Source organism: Carassius auratus, chromosome 46, assembly GCF_003368295.1.
Source record: "Carassius auratus strain Wakin chromosome 46, ASM336829v1, whole genome shotgun sequence".
In the NCBI taxonomy this organism is placed as follows: Eukaryota; Metazoa; Chordata; class Actinopteri; order Cypriniformes; family Cyprinidae; genus Carassius; species Carassius auratus.
Genome location: NC_039288.1, coordinates 6,204,441 through 6,218,345, shown reverse-complemented (window position 1 = coordinate 6,218,345; position 13,905 = coordinate 6,204,441). Strand labels below are relative to the sequence as shown.

The following is a 13,905-nucleotide window of genomic DNA, read 5'->3' as shown; positions in this document are numbered from 1 at the left end:
TGATCATCTATCCAATGAGAAGCACCCTCACCTCGGCTAGACCTTCTGATATGTGCAGCTGGCTCTGATGTCTCTTTAGTGGTTAAACATAAAATATAATTCAGCTGCGGGGTAAATCTAACAGGTTTTCTTTGGGCTGTATTCAGTTTATCTATATGTTAAAATGAAAATAAAAAAGGAAAGTCTATATAATGTTTTGTTTCATTGTAATGGCTGTATATAACGTTACACATATCCCTGAACTAAGTACATTTCTGCAGCTGTTATTATGTTTAAATGAAAACGAAAGGAGGCAGTGGTATTTTATATCCTATTTCGTTTTATTGTAAATATACAGAGAGGAAAATAGGGCTTGGGCGCCGAGTTGCATTCTGGGACGTGGTGGCGAAAGTTGGGAGAAAGAAAAAAAGATGTCAAAATCGCGAAAAGGTTGTGGGATTTATAGGGATACGCTAAATAGGGATGCCAGGGACCGGTATGTGGACAAAATCGGCACTATTGACCGTTTGGATACATATGAAATTCCCAACAAATAGTGGAGTACCGACGGAGACTTGTTGTTGCACTTTTGCATTACAGATATCTTCGGCTACTTTGTTTGTTTTGTGAGCGCCTACACTTCAGAATAGTTCCGAAGCTACAAGTCATTGAAGTCTCATGTACAGTTCACAAATGGATGGGTTCAGGAGCTGCAAATCATAGAACCCCGGAACAGCGGCAAACAGTATACAGGAATCCGATAAACTGCGCTCTAACGTGACCTAGCTGCTAGTTTAGTAACCATTAGTGCTAACGACCATTCACACATGGACTTTTAACAATGTGTTTCAAAAGTGTAGTTAGTAGCTGTCAACCCTCCCGTTTTTACGGGGTTCTCATGTATTTGAGCTCTTTCCCCGCTGTCTTCCCATTTTAGTATTTTCCTGTAAAATATCCTGTTAGCTCTTCAATCGGACCTGTCAAGTCTCTGTGTTGTTGTCCTGTTGCTACTCCTTGTCCTTCCAGCGAAACAGATGTTTTTAAAGCATCGTTTTTCTTACTTGAAAGCAACCTTAGCGTGATGTTGGGCTTTTTAAGATAGCGTGGTTGTTGTGAGAGCACGATTTCACGCCAATCTGTAACTAAAGTCACGTTAGACCTAGCTTCACAAATCGCTTAACGTTAGTTTAATCAGCGGTACTTTGTATTGAGAAATGCGCGCAGACCTACGTCATCAGTCTATTTGCCTAATCTTTCTGGTACTTCACACCGCGGTGGAAACACAGAAAGCAACAGGTCTGGGGGGAAAAAAGTTCCTGGGAAAAAAAGTTCCTGGTACAAATGTTCCGGGTAATTTCGTGGAAACGCTGCATTATATTACTCACTTCATCTGCGATGAGGTAACGTTCACCATGATGTCGACCAAGTTCAATTGACAACTGAATTTGTGTTTGCTTAGCTGGGTTTTTTTTTTTTTTTTTTTGATAAAGACATTAAAGCAGTTTAAAAAAAAATCTTGTTGTTAAAATTCTAAATAGTTTTAAAATATTATTGTATGTCACTGTTACCACCAATCCTTGCACAAGTTAAGGTTACACATGATGACGAAAGCAAGTTAGTGCGAGCCCTCCCAGAACTCATAGAGATTGCATTGTAGTGCAAAAAATATATCTTTGAATGGAAGTCGATGAGAGCACTCGGGGCGATTCTTAGTCTGATAGAAGAGGGTTTATACATAGATTCTTAAATTGAATTTTAACCCTTTTACCACCTATTTTACTACCATCACAATATTTTTACTACCAAAACGGCTAAAAAACTTCCACTGTAGCAGTGTTAAGTGTTAAGTAAAGTGACAAGTAAAGACATGAAATATCTTTCAAAAATGAATTAATAACATATTTAATCACAATTCAATGAGGCAATTATAACTTAATTTCAACACTGGGAGGGAGAGATAGAGAACCAGAGAGAGCGAGAAAGAGAAAGTCAGGAGAGGTTCTGTAGGTGTATGTGAGTGTGCATGTGTGTTAGGGCAAGTGAGTGAGCTACATTCAAGTAAGAGGGAACTCTACCATAGGACTTGGATTAATCCATGATTAGTTTGGACACCCATGATGTAGACCCAGTCAGATAGGGCTTTGAAAATGTACTACCTCGTCGTATGACGTTTACTACTTTTTACTACTTTTTACTGGCCTTAATTTGGCATAATTTAATTTACTACCTTTTACAACCCCGCAGAAACCCTGTAGAAATTGCCTAAAAAGGGGCAGTACTACACAAAACGCGACTCAATATTGGACTGTTTAGAGGCAGAACAAACAGTCTAGAATAGTGAAAGCTAGCTTAACACTGGTTGAATGTGAAAGAAAAAATCCTTCCCTTTTTTGCTTTTGTGGTTCGTTGCCCAATCGCCCTAATGGAGAAACCGCCCCTGTTTGATTGTATAATAACAGTCCTTCTTTATATGCAAGATTAAAAGTGTGACCCAAATCACATTGATTCTACAGTGAAAGTAGTATTTGAAAATGTATTATTTATTATTATTGTTTACTTTAAAAGAATATATATATATTGAATGTATTGTATGAATGCATGTGCATGGATGCACAAAAAATATACTTATTATTTTATTTTTTTTGCATCCATGCACATGCATTCATGCAATATGACTGTTTGTCACTTTTTTTATTTCTTTTTGTTGTAAAAGATTAGCAAGATGTTGTAGGAAGGACTTGCCTCAGCAGTTTTTATATGTACGAACTTCAAAGTTAAGGTGTAATTAATTTTAAATTAACAAATTGCATGCAAACACACACAGTATGTGGCATCAAAGCACAATTTTACAGCACAAAATGATCAGAGACACTTTCTCATCACCAGGGACGTATATAATTTTAGCACCTAGTAGAGGTATAGAGGAAAATGGGATAAAGTTATGCACAATTAGTGGTTCATATGCTGAAACACACTATTTTTGGGTATTAATGAGTTGTTTTTGCTGTTCCCTTTCAGGAGCATGGCATTCCCACAAACATGGGTTATGCGGTGGCTCCCCATCACTCTGGAGTGTATCCCATCCATTTGCAGCTGTACGAGGCCTGGAAGAAAGTATGGGGCATCAAAGTGACTAGTACAGAGGAGTATCCCCACCTCAAACCCGCGCGCTTCCGCAGGGGCTTCATACACAGTGGCATCAGTGTAAGAACAACTTTAATAGATAAAGTGAAGATAAAAAGTGGCAGAAATTTGCAGAATGGAATTTGGAAGTAACAGACTTCAACCTGTATCCTAGGGACAAAATGTGTTGCTAACATATGCATATGCACCAAGGCGCCAGTTTTTCTCTAAATAAAAAAAATAAATGGCACATTTTTATTCAGACTGTAGCCTGTACAGCTGTATGGTTAAATGATAGTATGTTGAATTGTTATTCCGGTTGGAATAAGTACGATAAACCCCAGGCTATTTTGTGTATGGTTTAAGCCTTGAATCCCAGTAGGGGGTTAAGGGCAAACTGTTTGTGAAAGTTCTGTTTATTTATTTATTTATTTATTTTTTCATTAGCTGTGCATCGCTTCAGGGGACAATAGAGAAAGGCTCGGTGAATCATGACAGAGCGGTTTTCTGTGTGTATGTGAATGTAAGAATGTATGATTGTAAACTTGGGCAGAAAAAAAATAACATTGGGAATCAAAAACAGCAGCTATATTATCATTATTATTTTTTTAAAGCACTCATGGGCCATCTAGCATTTCTTCATCCTGACATACAGTTCTTATCCATTGTTCATATCAGGGAAAGATGCTTATGAGGAAGCACAGACAGTCGTCCATAATGCAATATATACATGCATTATGTAAAGAATCCTTTCAGAATGAGGGGAAAAGCATAATGTAAACCATCTTCATTCTACCATCATTGGCTGTCAAATAAGATCATGTATGCAGATGTCTGGGCCACGTTATTAGGGATGCTGTTTTGTAAGAGCTGAAGCATTCCAACTCGTTACAAACACTAGTGGACGTGCTCCAGTTGTACTTCATTTTTCAACACTGAGGTCAGTTAGTCATTTTTTCCCTGCTCCAGTCTAAAATGACTCTCAAATGAGATTACGTATTATGGGTGATGAAATACAACATGTTTCTCTGTTTGCACATGTAGAGCTGTGAACATCTAAGCTAATTGACCTTATAACCAAAAGCAAACATTTCTGCATAGATGCGCTTTTTTTTTATGATACAGCAGTAAGCTGTCAAGAGCTGCTTAACCATGTTAAAATCTCAATTACAGACAGTTTTAAGTGGCTTATACCTTCTAGAAAATTGCTAAATATGTATAGATTGTGATTTAAAATATTTTTTTTTTTTTTTTTTTTTTTTTTTTTTTTTGCCAATTCAGTTTAAAGTAGATCATTTTAAATTAAGATATTACATAGTGAAAGGAAATGTATTTGTTTTTCAGGTGTTACCTAGACAGACCTGTGGTCTCTTTACTCACACCATCTTCTACAATGAGTATCCTGGAGGCTCTAAAGAGCTGGACAAAATCATAAATGGAGGAGAGCTTTTCCTAACCGTGCTTCTCAACCCAGTAAGTAGTGTAATTCACATACTGTTTCAGACATGATAAAGAATACACAAATGACTTTTGGGCCAAGATCTGTTGGGTTTTAAAAGTTACTTGTTATTCACTGAAAATCTTCCTGTACACCTAGCTCTCAAATCTCATTTGCATATTTGCGTGTTCAAATTTGCCATATCTCTATGGAGTATTGGGAGTGCCATATTAATCTTGCAGAAGTTAAGATGGTTTTATTGATGCATTTAATGAAAGATTAATATGTCACTCACAATCCTCTATAGCTGTTAGTACATCTTGTCAGCTTTACAGTTGGACCATTCCTTTAAAGGTGCTGTAGGGAACTTTTGTAAAAAAATATTTTTTACATATTTATTAAACCTGTCATTATGTCCTGACAGTAGAATATGAGACAGATAATCTGTGAAAAAAATCAAGCTCCTCTGGCTCCTCCCAGTAGTCCTATTGCCATTTGCAGAAATTAATCCGCTCCCGGTAAGAAACAACCAATCAGAGCTGCGGTCCGTAACTTTGTTTGTGTTCAAAATGTAGAAAAATGTATATAATAAGCGAGTACACCATGAATCCATTTTCCAAACCGTGTTCTTGGCTTGTCCTGAATCACTAGGGTGCACCTATAATAAGTGTTTATATTCGGACTATTTTAGATTGCTTCGGGGGACCGCGGCGGAGTAACCCAGTACCTTTGTGATTCTTCATAGACATAAACAGAGAGAAGTAGATCCGGCTACAATGTTCTTCCGCAAGACGCAAGCAGTTCTGTTTATTAACCGCTAGAGCGTCAAAAGTTCCCTACCGCAGCTTTAAAGTCCTTTTAAAATAATGCACAATAATGACATATTTTTTTGGTTCATATATTGGTCGTATATTTTGACTTATCTTATCAGCAAGGCATATTGGTATATTTTTTTTTTAAAGGCCAAAGTTTGTATTTTAAGCCGTTATTGGCTGTTTCCGATAACATTTCATCAATATCGTACATCCCTAATAAGAAATGTTTCTTGAGCACCAAATAGGGTATATTAGAATGATTTCTGAAGGATCATGTGACACTGAAGACTGGAGTAATGGCTGCTGATAATTCAGCTTGTTTTAAAGTCAAACATTAATTTTTCTGATACACTGGGCCATTAATGACAACTTATGCTTTATTTCAAACCAGATCAGCATCTTCATGACCCACCTGTCAAACTACGGGAATGACCGTCTTGGCCTGTACACCTTCAAGAACCTGGTGAAGTTCATACAGATGTGGACCAACCTGAAACTGCAGACTCTTCCGCCTGTACAGCTGGCGCAGAGATATTTCCAAATCTTCCCTGAGGAGAGGGACCCCATCTGGCAGGTAACAGAAGAGATCTGTTGGGGGTCTGTACTGTCCAGGGATCATTATGGAAAACAAATACAACTCTATTTAGTGGGAGTGGATCAACAGAGGTTGAGAGTGTTGAGCGGTGTTACTGTAATTTGTGGCGAAAGGTTTCGTTTGGCTGTCTGCATATTGACTCTAATGTAAAAAGAGTGAAAATGGTTTTCTGTGTAGCCTGCCAGGAAATCCGAGAATGTTATTTTTGAAATTGGTTCCTCTATTTCAGTTGAAAGTTGGAGGCAATGCAGAAGATCTGTCTTTCTCTCTGTATCTTTCTCCCTTGCTCACTCCATTTCAATTTATCCAACTTCTTTATTTCTTCGCCTCACTCTTTCTAACTCGCTTGTTTTGTTTCATCCTTAGAGAAAGAGAAAGTGGGAGCCTGAAAGCTCTAAATCCCTCTTTTGATCTCTCTCGTTTCCTGTCAAGGTTGAGGTCCCATCTTTTCTGTCATCTCTCCAACGTTCCACAGCTTGCCCTGCTCCGAATAATCTTCTTTCCTCTGCAGTTGTTTTCCCAAGAAATTTGCAAGCTGCTGTTTCATTCAGAGGAAAGAGACAATTTTTAGATTTTATTTTAGACTTAATACAGCATGTTCGTGGCTCTTTCCCAAAATCTATTGAGCTGTTCTTCTCTGTTCTTCTCTGTACATCCTACATGGACAGCTAATTTCTAGAAGAGGTCATCTGCAACAGTACTGGTAAATAAGGCAAATTTATAATAGATAAGGAAAAATCATGTCTTGGATTGAACATGTGGGGTATACTGTATGTCAAATTTCACCTGACAAAAACTAGTATCCGCTTGTCAGATGTCAGTGAGGGACATCATTTGTGATCACCTTTGGTATCTTCTTTGAAGGCGTCTTGAGTAAAACAGCTCAGTATTGAACAGAAGTGCAGGGGTTCTCCTTTCAAACTTTGAATCGGATTTGATCTTTTGACACTGCATGAATATACAGAATTTCCCTGCTGTTTAAAGATGTGTATACTGGCCATCCTCCTGCCATTTATCTTTGTTTTTAAAAAGCAGACTTGATATTTATCTATTACATGTCCTAATTAGGAATGCACAAAGCTCTTTGCCGTGTTGTAGTAAAAATGCCACTTCCTGCACCCAAATCAAGGTGTCTGTGGATGAGAGTCTGAAGCAAGGACTGGTGAGACAACATTTGTCCTGCACCATTTCACAGATGATAAATGGAAGAATCATTTTAAATTGACACAACAGTCATTTATGACACTTACAATTCAACAACAGCAGCTGTTTTGTGCGTCATACATCATTACGCCATTTCTACATCATTGCACATGCATAACTCGGTTTCAGGCAGTTTTTAGTCTGATCAAGTGTTTACATGTCCCATCGAACAGATTTAAAAACCTCCCCTTACAATCCAAATGAAATTTCAATTGAATTTAGCCAATTCATTTCAATGTGACTTCTATTTGGACTGGACTACTACAAGTTCTATTTTTTTCTATGAATTTATTGACAAATATAATTTTTTTACAATGGTAAAAAGCACATCACATTTTGCATGTCTTATTAAAACACACTTGATGTAGGTCAACTGCTAATTAGTAGAGACTCCAAGACCTGAAACGGATGTGTCAGACAAAGGAGGCATTTAAAATGTGCAGCTTTGGGGCTCCAGGAACATGGTTGGGAACTAGGGGTCGACCGATATATCGGGCCGATATTTTAGGTTTTTACGTGTATCGGCATCGGCCGATACATGGCTGCTGCGCTCGCCGATAGTTTTTTCCCGGCATTATTTACAGACAGGCATCCACATGCAGCTCTGTGTTGCTGGAGATGCTGCAGTTCACACTGCCCCTCCCCCAACAGAGTGCTGGGAAGCCTACTTTGGTAAGTTTTAAACTTTCAAAGCATCGTTTAACTGTTTGACTTAGCTGAAATATTGCCATACACTTTGAAAGTGGAAACACGTTGCTCTATATGTGCATGCAACTATAGCTAAGAAAGTTTTTGGTCATAGGATTAAGTAATGCAGAATGGCCAACGTTGTTTGGTGATTCCCTGGTATTTGTAGGAGTTTTATTCAGAGACCACCTGGCTGAGGTTTGGACGCATTCTTATAAAAGAAGCGACGCGCATGTGGTGGCGTGGCGAGATAAAAACATCTCAACTTTTCAGAGTGCCGCATGCGAACGCAGGTCATGTGACAAAAAACAACCGACAATCCTTTGCTGATACTTCATGGTTGCATAGCAACGACAGACGCCACGGGAGCGCAAGCACTTGTGAAAAGGAGAACGCATTTTTAGACGTGATATGTGAACGGACCCAAAATTCATAATAAACTGAGAATCTATTTGGTTTAAAATCTTTTTTTTTTTTTTTTTTTTTAATGGAGATCACTATTACATATATCAGACAACTACACCGAATAACATGTTCCGGTCTATTTAAAAATATATTCATTTGATTCATTAATTCATACACGTTTAAAATTAATTCAGTCTCATTCATAAATTCCTGATTAATTAATGGATTAATTCACAGTTTTTTTTTTTTATGAATCTCTTGAGTCGTCTTGAATAAATGATAAAATGAAAAACAAATTATAATAACAAATTTTGCCACCTACTAGAGTAATGTAATCAACACAATCTTTATTTGAAGATACTCCTTTCACTTTAGCCATTTTATTGGTTATTCCTTAAAATTTGCAAGAATAAAAGATATTTTTAATATTTGTTCTTCAACTATTTGCCCTTCCCCAAAAAAACATTTATTATTATCAATAATGATACCCAACCCTAGTAAGACATGCTCATTTTATTTTATGTAGAAAAATTGATGGCAGTCTTAAATTACAAATCAAGCACTTTATTTCAATAGCTACTTTTCAGTTTTATTGTTTTCCTAAATTATTTAAACATGTTGACAGTCAAGGACATTTTGTGATGACCTGATTCTAATATGTCAGCAAGCAATGCATCATCAAGGCTGTGTTGTAGATGTAGATAAAAGCCTTTTACCCTTGCACAGTTAACCATATGCAGTACACCCATCCATATTAAGTTGATTAAATGTTCCTTTTTTAAATTGAGACTTAGTTCAAAGATTTTCATTTTGTCATCTCAATGATTAAAATCCAGACAGTTTTCTTCTAGAAAGATAAAAGACAGTTTGTCTTTCTAGAAGAAAACTGTCTGGATTTTAAATTGAGACTTGTAACATTTGGTATCATATTGTCATTTTTATGATGTAAATTGAGTGAGAAAAAGCAGTATCAGCTCCAAATATCGGCAATCCAAGAAAATCGGCAGCCCGTATCGGTCATCGGCTAAGGCTGATGGAAAAAAAATCGGTATCGGCACAAAAAAAATCCATATCGGTCGATCCCTATTGGGAACCACTGCTTTAAATTAACAGCATTTATTTGAAATATAAATCATTTGTAACATTAGAAATGTCTTGACAGTTTAGTGTCCTTGCTGAATAAAGGTATACATTTCTTTCAGAAAAATAAAAATAAAAATAATTTTGGGATGGCCTTTATTTACCAAAATGAATACATGTCCGACTTTTGGGACAGCCTTTGCATTAATGCCTTAAAGTGCTGTCTAGTGTCTTGGTAGGTTTCAGAAAAGAGCTAATATTTACTCTTAGCATAAACGGTGACCCCATGAACACATTAGTAATAAATTCACAAACCAAATGTTTTAAATCAGTGTAATATTCCATTCAGCATTGGCATGAACTCAAGTGAGGCTCTTCAGTCTTTAGTGCTGAGGCGCTAATTTAGGAAAGACAGGTGTTGGATTGCTTGTGGTTTGCAGTCTCGATGTGTCGTTTGACCATCTCGCATTTGTGCAAGATTTTAATTTAGAGCCAAGGGTTAAAACTATTAATTTTGTTGCCAGCTTCTTCAGCTTTGATGGATGAAGGGTTAAAAATGGCTGCTGCAGGACATCTTTCTCCTGAGGTGCTTCAAAGCTCTTGACATGGTTCGGTTTATGCTTCTGATTTCTATCTGAAACAGCCACGTCAGGGATTTAGTTTAAAAGCTAAGTCTGAATTAGTCTAAAATCTGCTTGTTATAGGCTACATCCAAATTCCTATATTTTCTGATTATGTCCTAAATAGTGTACACTACATCTGAATACTAATACTCCCCTGCAAAAAATGTACATCTCTGTAATTTGGTAAAACAGTTTGTTTCTCATATTCATGCTGGCTTGGTGAATGAGAACAATTTTTTCAGCTTCTATATAATTTCCTGCTGGTTATTGAGGCACAATGATCGATTCGCTGCAGTGTTTATAGTGTGAATGTGCTCATTTCAGTTATATATGGGAAGCAGTTCACTTCTGCTCATTTCTTACCGTTACAGGACCCCTGTGAGGACAAAAGACATAAAGACATCTGGTCTAAAGAAAAGACCTGTGACCGTTTCCCCAAGCTGCTTATCATCGGACCTCAGAAAACTGGTGAGTGTTGTGTGCTCACCACACATCCACATGTGTGCACTTGCACCATCTAGCTGTGTTGGCCAGAAATGCTGTCTTTTAAAACTATTTAAAGCAATTTTCCATCTAGATTTAATGTAACTAATAATGGTGCCTTCCAGCACCCAATACATATCAGCCAATCTAAAGCTGTAAATTATAATATAACAATTTACTGTAGAAATTTCTATTCTTTTTCTAACTTTTTTTGTGTACATATATATATATATATATATATATATATAATTGTAGTTATTATAAATCCCCTTTTGTAGTTATCATAAACCCCTTTTGTAGTGGCTGTTGTTTTGCTTACCAGAATGTTACCAGTAATAGGGGTCCATTATTTGTCAATTTTAAGATTATAAGAATTTGGAGATTATCTATCTATATCGAAATAAACTCTACAGACAATATCAGATTCTAAACCTTTTTATTATTATTTTTATATATATATATAAATAAAAAAATCAGTCACTTTGCTGTCTCTAAATTATGTATATATGAATATATTAGAGCTGAATAGATATGGCATGAATGCATTTACACTGCAATTAATGGGGTCATATGATGTTGCTAAAAAGAACATAATTTTGAGTATTTGGTGTAATGAAATGTTTATGCGGTTTAAGGTTAAAAAGGCACATTATTTTCCACATACTGTACATAATCGTTTCCCGTCTATGCCCTGCCTTTTTGAAGTGTCATCTTTTTTTTACAAAGCTCATCACTCTGAAAAGCGAGGTGTGCTCTGATTGGCCAGCTATCCAGTGCTTAGTGATTGGCCGAATGCCTCAAGCATGTGACGGAAATGTTACTCCCCTCACCATACTGTGATATGTGTCCCAGTCAGAACACTGGCGTTACAACACAAACACAATAAAACTCATTACAAACGAGCCATTTGTTGCATCCAGTGGGGACATAATTATGTATTATAATGACTTGTACTGTCTTTTTAAACATAAAACTAGGTCTACATTTGTGATTGGAGAAACGACAAACAACAAGCGCTACTCTACACTACTCAAAACTCCTGTCTGAATCATCAGTGGCAAATCCTTTACATATGTAAACCTACTTACAGACTGTGAGTCAGAACAGCCGGTATTGTATTCTTCTCTCCAAGGATCAGGAAACAGTCCTCCATAAAATGCGCTGCAGACATCTGAATATTTGGGTTGAACTGTTCTGGGTGTTTAAACGAGGCGTTTTAGGAGGGCGTGGACGAGTCTGATCTCTTTGGGTTTGAGACTTTAGTCTTTGCAACTTTACAGATCTTCTTTATGCACCAAGAGCTTGTAACACTCCAAAGAGAAAGGAAAACTTGAAATCGCATCATATGACCCCTTTAAAATTGCATTAATAATGAACTGATAAAAAGCAGTTTTAAAAAAAGAGAACAAAACTGAATAGTGAAATTACTGAAATATATATATACTTTTTTTATGAAATGATACTTTAAATATGAAACAAAAACCACCAGTTTATGGTGACAAGTCACTGTTTTAATGAGTGAGTCATTCATTCAGTTGTTCAGATGGCAGATTCATTCATAAACGAAGCAAGGGACTGAATCATTGGCCTACTGGATTCATTGGCTCTTCTCAGTTAATTTGTAAACAGCTACAAAAAGTATTTATGAAAGGGGGTGGGTTAGTGCTGTGATCGACTTGCAGCAGGGAAGGGTTTTATTTATTTTTTCATCCAGTGCTCTTAAAGTGTGCACAACAGGGTTGGTGGGCTTTTATTTCCTTACAGGCTCAGGCTCAAAGATGTATTCAGGCTTTCTACTGCAACCCTGGCTGCTCCTTGGCAAATGTGAATTCAGTTTTACAGTGTTGACTAATTAAACTTCTAAAGATGTCTTTAGGGAGCAATAGCCCTCTCTAAGAGTGGGTAGTAAAATGGCTGTGTTAATCTTTAATCTCAGTAAAAGTTAGATTAGAGGGTTGGGCCTTAGACTGGCATTTATTTATTTATATATTTATTTTAATTTTTTTATTGCTTCATTTCCTAGATTTATGTATTAGCTAGCATGCTCATTTCAGTAAACTTTCACTGAAACTTTTTTTTGTCTTTGGCTCAAATTAAATCAGGGTTTATACTGCATACTGTACAAACATATATTTACTTTTTTAGCTTTCTATAGAATTTTAGGAGTCACGATGGGGCCCAGAAGTCTGAGACTACTAATGAAATTGTTGTATTATTATTGTTATTCTATTTAAGGGATTTTTCTCATTTAAGTTTGATTTTCAATTGTTTTTCCTTTGTCTGTTCAGGAACTACTGCTCTTTATCTGTTCCTGGGCATGCATCCCGATTTGACCAGTAACTACCCCAGCAAGGAGACCTTTGAAGAAATCCAGTTCTTTAATGGCCGAAACTACCACAAAGGCATTGACTGGTATGTGGTGATATTGTGAAAGAAAATGTCTCCTCCATACTTAACCAGCTTCAGTGGTTGCAGTCTCCTTAGAAACATGCTTGATTTCAAGCCCCACCGCGACATATGTTAGCTTTGAGGTTGCTTATTTGCTAGTGTGCACATGCAAACAAACATTTCGTCCCCTTGGAATTATAAGGTTCTATCTGTTTTCTGAGTAGTTTTGAGATATTGAGCTTTAAAGTTTTTGTGTTCCATAGACTTCTGTAGATAGAACCTTTTTGTTTTTTCAATAAAAAAAATCCCAAAATGTACACAACTTAAAATAAAACATCACATAATGTAAATAAATTGTCACAGAAAAAAAAATGTGAATAACTCAATTTTGACAAAAATGTCAGATAGAACCTTATAATTCCAAGGGGACGATTTATCAGATTGAAAACCCATCCACACCAATAACTCTAACAATAACTTGTTTTTTTATATATAATGGTTTTAATTCTATTAGAATAGAAAAATCCACAACACAACTATATAATAACTTGATAATGTCACAGAGGAACAATATGGTTGGAATCACTTTCAAAACTTTTTTTTTTCCAGCTGATGAATGATAAAAATATCATAATTTAAAGTGGATGGCATCAAAACTGTGCCATGTGCATATAATGAACAAAGTTTTCATGTGTTGATTTAGATGCTAATATAGTTATTAATTCTTCTTGGTATAAACAGGTCTTGACACATTTAAAAAATGTATTTGAAATACTGAAGCTTGTTTCAATTGTGGGATGTATCTTAAACTTCATCCAGTCAAATGAGAAAATCCTTTCACCCTAAAACAACCCATCTCTTATTCGCCCTAAGTTTCTGTTTCTATAGGGACTACGTCAACACAGACAAACAAACCACATGATTTCATCGGTTCTTTTCAGTCAAATTCTCTTGTAAACTGCTGTGAAGTACATTGATTGTGAACGTCTGGCATGCTTTGAAGTTAAAAGCATTAAGAGACATGGAGGCTAATGTTCCCACAAAAGAAAGGGTCAACTCAACTCAACAACTTCACTACACCAGCTC

General features: G+C 36.4%; 1 protein-coding gene across 5 annotated transcripts in view; it reads left to right on the top strand.

Moving 5' to 3' along the window:
• LOC113063991 (bifunctional heparan sulfate N-deacetylase/N-sulfotransferase 1-like) overlaps positions 1 to 13,905 on the top strand; it is a 100,400-nt gene that overhangs the window by 74,412 nt on the left and 12,083 nt on the right. For all 5 annotated transcript variants that reach the window (XM_026234467.1, XM_026234465.1, XM_026234470.1 and 2 more), the window contains 5 exons: positions 2,998 to 3,183; positions 4,447 to 4,575; positions 5,747 to 5,929; positions 10,320 to 10,416; positions 12,720 to 12,843. In XM_026234467.1, the coding sequence (XP_026090252.1) occupies positions 2,998 to 3,183; positions 4,447 to 4,575; positions 5,747 to 5,929; positions 10,320 to 10,416; positions 12,720 to 12,843 (719 nt within the window). The remainder of the gene's footprint in view (positions 1 to 2,997; positions 3,184 to 4,446; positions 4,576 to 5,746; positions 5,930 to 10,319; positions 10,417 to 12,719; positions 12,844 to 13,905) is intronic.